At 38.7% G+C, this 8,351-nt stretch overlaps 1 protein-coding gene across 1 annotated transcript; it reads right to left on the bottom strand.

Moving 5' to 3' along the window:
• Window positions 1-378: 378 nt before the first annotated feature.
• Window positions 379-741, bottom strand: LOC147853124 (uncharacterized). The gene has a single exon (XM_087332837.1). It carries the CDS (start codon window positions 739-741, stop codon window positions 379-381), a length of 363 nt encoding a protein of 120 aa, XP_087188963.1.
• Between the last annotated feature and the right edge of the window lie 7,610 nt (window positions 742-8,351).

Here is an 8,351-nt window from a genome sequence, read left to right as displayed (position 1 = left end):
TGCGTTCCGTTTGCCCATCGGTTTGAGGATGATAGCTTGAAGATAGTTTACTAGAAATTCCAAGGCTCTCAAGTGTGTCCAAAACTTTGCAATAAATTGTGGTCCACGATCACTAATGATTTCATCTGGAAGGCCATGGTGCTTGAAAACTTCTCACATAACAAGACTTGTCAATTCTTGACTAGTAAAAGTTTTTCTACATGGAAGAAAATGTGCCATTTTTGTAAAGCGACTGTAAGAATTGCATCATAGCCTTGGGAAGATGGGAGATCTGTGATGAAATCGATAGAAATGGATTTCCACGGACCATCTGGAATGGACAATGGGTGCAACAAACCATATGGCCGATGTCGAGGCATCTTTGATCGACAACATACATCACAAGTAAACATAGTCTATGACAAACTGACAAACCTGAGGCCACCAATAGTTTTGGGTAACTAGCTCTAATGTTTTCAAAACTCCGAAATATCCAGCTAGCGGTGAATCATGGCAGTGATGCAAGATTTCAAGTCGAAAAGGTCCATCAGGAATATAAGTACGGTTGTTTCGAAAAAGCAACCCATCATGCCAATTGAAGTTCCCATAATCCATGCGAGAAAACTTGGAGCGTGAACAAGAAGCACGATCTGGAACAATGTGGTCTAAAATATCTTGTGCAAAATCATCTGAACCAATGCTTGAGCGAATAGAATCGAGAAATTTTGAATCCAAAGTTGTCTCAGCAACATTTGTCACCATTAATCGTAGACGACTAGGGCTCAAAAGGACTTGTTCTTGATTGTCGTAAGTTGGGTCCCCCGGTTTTGGTGCAAAATAAGAGCGTCTTGATAAGGCATCAGCTTTACCTTGTTGTGTTCCTGGTCGATATGTTATCACAAAGTTGAACCATGTTAGAAATTGTGCCCACCGAGCTTGTCGTTGATTTAGAACTCGAGCATTTTGAAAGTATGTGAGGTTTTTATGATCGTTGTAAACAATAATTTGGTGGGGAGAACCTTCCAAGAAGTGACGCCATTGTTCGAAAGAATCAACAATTGCCAACAATTCTTTGTCATGGATTTCATAATTGATTTCTACAGGTTAAAACTTTCTTGAATGAAATGCAACTGGATGTAATTTCTCATTATCCGCTACTTGCGATAGAACACTTCCTAGTGCAAAATCAGATGCATCTGCTTCTATGATAAACGGCTTTTTAAGGTCAATGTGGACCAAAATGGGAGCAGATGTAAATGCTTGCTTCAAGCTATCAAATGCATCAATTGCGCTTGATGTCCATACAAATGGTCGGTTCTTCTGTGTTAGTCCCGTGAGGGGCAAAACAACTTTTAAGTAACTCTTGATGAACTTGCGGTAGAAATTCGCAAATCCCAAGAAACATTGCAGATCACGAACTGAGCCTGGTGTCTTCCAATCTAGAATTGTTTGTACTTTCTTTGGATCCATAAAAATACCTTCTGGAGAGACCATATACCCTAGAAACTCAACTTGATTGCGGTCAAAGCAACACTTCTCTAGTTTGGCATAAAGACTAAATTCCCGTAATCATTGTAGAACTTGTCAAACATGATTATTATGCTCCTCTTGTGTCTTTGAGTAGATTAGTATGTCATCCAAGTAAATTATCATGAAGATATCGAGGAAATCTCGAAAGATATCATTTGCCATATGTTGGAAAACTGCTGGAGCATTTGTAAGCCCGAATGGCATTACTGTGTACTCAAAGTGACCATATCGTGTGCGAAAAGCAGTTTTCCATTCATCACCGGGTCGAATACGAACAAGGTTGTAAGCTCCTCATAAGTCTAGCCTTGTGAAGTATTTGGCCCCATTGAGACGTTCCAAGAGATTTGGAATCAATGGTAGAGCATATCGATTTCGAATCATAACCTTGTTCAAGCCTCGATAATCTAAAAATGTGGGATTCCAGTTCAAACTGTCGCGACCCAAGCTTCAAAGACAAGGTCAATTTCGAAGAAAAGAAGATAACAACAAACGAGAAGAAGTTTACAAGACAAAAATTCAAGAATTTCTATTACCGGAAACCGAGATTACAAGGTTGCTGAAGACTGGTGTTGAACCGGAATGGTTCAACACTGAGCAGATCTTTGACTTATATACTGTACATCAGAATGTGCATGATCGTCATTTGGCATACATGTTGTACGCCATTTGGCGTACAGGGTGCATGCCATTTGGCGGTCATCTAATGTGTCTAGTGCTTTAGAGTTCTTGAATAATAATAATATGAAAATATATTTATTAATGAAAATGAGTTGGTGCAATGGTTGAAGTGTAAGACCATTGTTTGAAGGTCACAAGTTCAAACCTTGATATTCACATTTTGTGACAGGTATGTTCAGACGGATCGGCAAGTTGCCGATATCTTCACCAAACCGCTCATGTTACGGGCATGACCATATAATATCCCGTGGTCAAAATTTACTGTAGTATTTTATACACGTGGATAAGTGTGAGGGTTAAACAAGAGTGTAAAAAAGGGGAGGATTACTTTTAATCCTCGGGATTGAGACAACCCATTAGGCCAACTGTGAACATGGTTGGGGGCCTTGGGTATCGCTATAAATAAGAGGCCTAGCTACCCTCATTTCATCATCTATTGACTACGTTGAGACGTTGTTCGTGAGTGGTTCGACTCTTGTAGTGAGTGAGCTAGCACTAGGTACGACTCGACGCCAAGGCGGTGGTATGAGACGCCGATCGAGGCTCAAGTCCGTCTCGATCCCTTCGTTCGGGGGTGGTCGGGTGGATCGGCACCCTTCTTTCTCTCTCTCCTCTCTATTTAGATCTATCTATTCATCTATATTCCATCCTTATCTAATGCTTTATTCTATGTCTCTAAAAGTTGGTATTAGAGCTCATTTTCAAATGTTTCTTTTGTTGTCTTTTGTGTTCTTGATTGATGGCATCGATCCACGTGCGGTCAGCCTTCATGCAGACAAGGATCAACAAAGGAACTTCGGTAATCTTTCTTGTTGTTTTTTTGTCTATTTTTCTTCTCCCATCTAATCATGGGTATGGTTAATATGTAGATTTTTTTCATTAATTCAATGATGTTGTAGTGGTAATTCATTGGTGGTATAAAACGTTTACATATGTGTATGAGGTCAATACCTCATTTGACGTACATTGAATATGTGATGAGTGTCGTATGCGCACGAGGTTAATACCTCAATTGCGTATTACGTTCACAAATGTATGTTACGTTTGTGTATGAGGTCAATACCTCGATTCGTTGTAAATGATATGCGTTTGGTCTAATATGTGTAAGAGTTCAATACCTCAATTGCGTATTACAATTAACCCTTATTTTTGGATGTCTCGTGTGCGTAGAGGTATATGCCTCGATTACGTCATTTTTGGCTATTAAATATAACGATTTGTTTAATATAGGCATATGTGGTCACGTGTATACGTAGTTGATCGTATATATGTGATAATGTACATATGTGTATATAAGTTATTACGTGATGTTAAATCGAGGGTAAAAGCATGCGAGTGGAAACACTATTATAGCTAATTAGCTACTAAAATGGCCATAGCTAATTAGCTATTTGTTTAGCTAGTCTTTTTTGTGGGAAAATCAAATATTTGAAAAACTAATTTATGAAAAAACTCAAATATTTGAACTTCTGTTTCAGACGTAGTGGAACTTGGGGAATAGCACCATCATCTAAGGTCGACTTCAATGTCATCAATTTCCTGTTTAGCCTAAGTTTGATTTTGACTGCAGATGGAGTACTCAGAGCACGAATGCAGATGTAGCTCCCGCAACAGCAGAAAATCGACATTGCAGATTGAGAGTTACAACACAGAACCCGCTCGATCATCGTCCAGGTATGTTTCAGTTACAAAAACCCCAAACATTTGTTTTTTCTTTTTGACTACTGTCTGAACTTTGGTGCCGATTCATATTTCCCCAAAATCGAATAGGGTGAAGTCCTTGGAGTCCCATACAAGGATGTCTCGCAAATCGGGGAGTAGCAGTAGGTGTGTTTATATTACTTTTTTTGTGTTTAATCCTGTCTTTAGTGATGATTGGGGTTTCTGATTGAAATTTCTGATTAGGGTTTTTGTTTATAAATTTCTGATTAGAATTTCTTATTAGGGTTTGTGATTGAAATTTCTAATTAGGGTTTCTGATTGAAATTTCTGATTAGGGTTTTTGATTATAAATTTCTTATTAGAATTTCTGAATAGGGTTTCTGGTTACAAATTTTGATTACTGATTAGAATTTCTGATTAGAATTTCTGAATAGGGTTTTTGTTTATAAATTTCTGTTTAGGATTTCTGATTAGGGTTTCTGATTGAAATTTCTGATTAGGGTTTTTGATTATAAATTTCTTATTAGAATTTCTAAATAGGGTTTCTGGTTACAAACTTCTGATTACAGATTTTGATTAGGGTTTTTTATTTCAAACTTCTGATTACAGATTTTGATTAGGGTTTCTGATTTCAAATTTCTAAATACAAATTATGATTAGGGTTTCTGATTTGCTAAGTTAAAGATTTTGCACCATTTTTCTTGTTGTTGATTGGGGTTTCTGATTCTCACATATTCTGATTTTGCACTATTTCTGATTTCTGAAATGATATTTCAGATGGCTCGTTCCTCCGTATATGAGAGTGCTAAACTTCGCAAAATTTTGCGAGACAAAGGAGGACTTCCACAACACCTATGGTCTATCACTCGAGGGTGTTGACCCTGCTGTCCTAAGTGATAAATTAATCAGTGATGTAGACCGGATGACAGTATATACAGTGCCTAGAGTCAAAGGCAAGGTCAAGCTGAAGCATGTACGAGCTGACTTGTACGATGACTGCATGAGGCTGCACCAGAAAGTTCATTAGGAGATCCCAGTCAACAATGAGTTGTCAGTTTCATTTGCTAGAACATTTGCATATGAGTACTGCAAAACAGCGAAGGAATCCAGAGACCCTGAAATGTATAGGGTAGCTTGGGCAGTCTATGGTGAGGCATCGGTAAAAAGATGCCGAAAGATGGGGGGGACCTTGGCACAAAAAATAGACAGATTTTGGAGCATGGTAGATGTTGATGCAACTGCCGACTCCCAGCAAGACCGGGGGCATACACCACACCGACACCCAAGGAAAGCCAATGTCGATGATACAGGTGAGACATTGGTTAGCTATATGCTAAAAAATGTCCATGAAGCCTGTGAGACATTGGCATTTTTTAAGACTGATTTAGAGAAAGCCACAATGGCTTCTGCAATGGAGAGCAAAGTTACTTCCGTTGTTACAACGATTAGAAATAAGATTCAGGTAACTATTGTTTTGCTGGTATGTGATTGTGTTATAAATAACTTTAAGGGTAAAATGTGCTAATCAAGCATTATCTGGAATAGGTTGCGCAACAGGAGCTTGAATTAGAGGGGCCACTAGATCCCCAGCGTAAAATACAACTGCAAATAGAGATCCAGGTTCTTTCAATGAACTTGGACCTTCTAGGTGTAAATACTGTTGTAGATTACAATTTGGATAAGCTTCAAGTAAGTTAACGATTCCTGAGCAAAGTTGGTGTATCTTTCAACAACAGGAATAATTAATCGGTAAATTTCTCTGTTGCGTTGAAGGAACAATACATTCATCAAGAACAGGTAGTTAGCTGCCTTAAAAAGCAGCTACATTTTGTGGAGGGAATGGTAAGGACTAGACAGGATTTGGACCTGAACATTCTTGCTCCCTTGCCAAATGAAGCAGAACCAGAAAATGATTTATTGACAGTTCAAGCATGTTGCATCGCTTGCGGGTTAGGTGTGGAGGACAAAACTGCGTCTTTGTTGGTTCACCTACAACCATGCAACCACACATACCATCTGCTTTGTTTTCAACATGCCTGTCGAATTGTTGCATTCTGTTTGGGAGATTGCAGTACAGCTCTACCAAATGAGTGGAGAAAACTAATAGGTATACCATACTATAGCTAATAAGCTTAGTCTTTTCTAATTAGCTAAGCCGTAAAAAGTATGGAAACTATTTTGTTGCTATCGTTGTAGCTAATTAGCTACTACCATAGTTGATTAAAGCAGTTAATAGCTATCCTATTAGTTAATTAGCTACTGCCATAGTTTATTATAGTAGTTAATTAGCTAAGTGGCAGCTAGTTAGCTACTAGCTAATTAGCTATCCTACTAGCAGCTAATTAGCTAATGCCAACTAGTTAGCTACTAGCTGATTAGCTACTCATAGCTATCCTACTGGGAGCTCATAGCTAATTAGCTAGCACCATAGTTGTGTAAAGTAGCTAATTAGCTATCCTACTAGCTAATTAGCTACTGGCAGCTAATGAGCTACTAGCTAATTAGCTAGTACCATAGTTGTGTAAAAAAGCTAATTAGCTATCCTACTAGCTAATTAGCTATCCTATTAGCTAATTAGCTACTGCCATAGTTGTGTAAAGTAGCTAATAAGCTATCCTAGTAGCTAATTAGCTACTAGCAGCTAATTAGCTACTAGCAGCTAATTAGCTATCCTAGTAGCTAATTAGCTATGGTACTAGCTAATTAGCTATCATAGTAGCTAATTAGCTACTGCCATAGTTGTGTAAAGTAGCTAATAAGCTATCCTAGATACCACCATAGTTAGTAAAGTAGCTAATTAGCTATCCTAGCTACTACCATAGTTGAGTAAAGTAGCTAATTAGCATCTTCCGAACTAGATCCTTTCTTTTACACACCTTTCCTTCGAAATTGGTGTTCACTGACTCAAAGAACTTCACAGAGATCAATATTTCACTACTCAATTCATTTAGACACCACCTAAATCTAGTAGGGCCACAATCTTGACATAAACCCATGACACATTTATGACTATGGAAGATAGCGTCAGTTTCTCTAAGACACAATATTGAATCTAATAAATAACTCATGGAAGAGATAACGTGCTCAGATGATTTACACTCCTCTTGTGGGTTTGATCGACAGATTGGGCACCCACATGTGCAAACTGTATTATTTAGGGATGCGCTGTCGTGCCTTTCGGCTCCGGATCGTTGCGTGAGTCGGGTGGGAACCGCTGGGGTTTTGGACTAGAAAGAGGAGAGTTTTAAGGCTAATAAGAATATAAATATGTTGTAAGAAAGAGTTATAGCAATCTCGTGAATCCCACGAGTGTATTGTATTAGATTAATCAATATGAATATAAGAATATAAACTTCGGTTGAAAGAGAATGATATAGAATTCTCGTGAATCCCACGAGTATAGTTTATTAATTGGTGTTTTTTAGAAACATATCCAGTTTCCAAATATTTTTCACACACAATTACATTGTGCTCCCCATCCTTATGTAGTGATGAGGAAGTCTTAGTAATCCATGCTTTTTCTCTAACTATAGACCCCATGCTTTTCCTATAGATAGACTATATGCTTTATCTAAAGTGATCATGCTTTTTTCTAACTTGTGCGTTTTTTATCATGCACGCTAGATGTGTATGTGTAGCTTTTTCTTTTGTTATGCGTTTTTCTAATGTTTATCCTAGCGTGAATTTACCTTTCTATGTGGGACATCTATGCTTTAACACTAATGAAATGCTAGTGTAATGGTAAGACATTACATTATTAACATGGAGGTGCAAGGTTCGAATCTTGCCCTATGCATGTTCCATTTATTTTGCTATTTTCTTCTATTTCTTCATTTTTTATTGAATCTAATACTATATACGTTTTTCACGTAGTGTACAAAATACACTACGACACTCACCCCCTCCAAACCCGCACATCCTCCGGTATGTGCCAAAGTTGTTGGTGTTTGTTAGTCTCCTCCGTCCGGTCTCTACCCGATTGGTTTTGTTGCCGGCTCGTAGTACCCTCGACTTCTCTTGTTATGTTGACTTTGTCTCTCCATTTGGAGCACATCCATTCTTTCCACCCGAACCATTGTCGCCATCCGATCCACCATAGTCTTCGTTCGCTTTTTGCATGGCCCGCTTGGTCCTTGTCATCCGCGGTAGTATCTTTTCTTGCCCTCTTTCTTTTCTTCATCAATCTCGACTTCTTTTCGGATTTTCGGTTTAGTCGGATTAGCTTACTTCCGATTCGGTCTCGTCGGATCGTCTTTCGTTTAGTTCGGCTTCCTTTCCGATTTGTATTCGGTCGATCCGGACTCGGTTGATCGGTTTTTACCGATTCAGTGCTCTTTCGGGTCGGTTTCTTTTCTTTTCTTTTCGTCCGGATTTGCTTTCTTTTCTTCGTTTTCACCTGTCTTGTCCGGTTCGACTTTCGGCACTTCTTTCCGTTGTTCGCCACGTAGGTCCTCCGATATGTGCTCGTTGTTCGGTCCTCGTGTGGTTGTAATGCATGCTTC

Source organism: Azolla caroliniana, unplaced genomic scaffold, assembly GCF_043228905.1.
Source record: "Azolla caroliniana isolate FFs.n. ecotype wild unplaced genomic scaffold, voAzoCaro1.0.p SCAF_17, whole genome shotgun sequence".
In the NCBI taxonomy this organism is placed as follows: Eukaryota; Viridiplantae; Streptophyta; class Polypodiopsida; order Salviniales; family Salviniaceae; genus Azolla; species Azolla caroliniana.
Note: the sequence above shows the minus strand (reverse complement) of the source record. Positions and strands in the feature narration are given on the sequence as shown.

Excerpts from the sequence above, each read along its gene's own strand:
- LOC147853124 (XM_087332837.1), bottom strand. The coding sequence starts at position 741 with ATGGTGACAAATGTTGCTGAGACAACTTTGGATTCAAAATTTCTCGAT.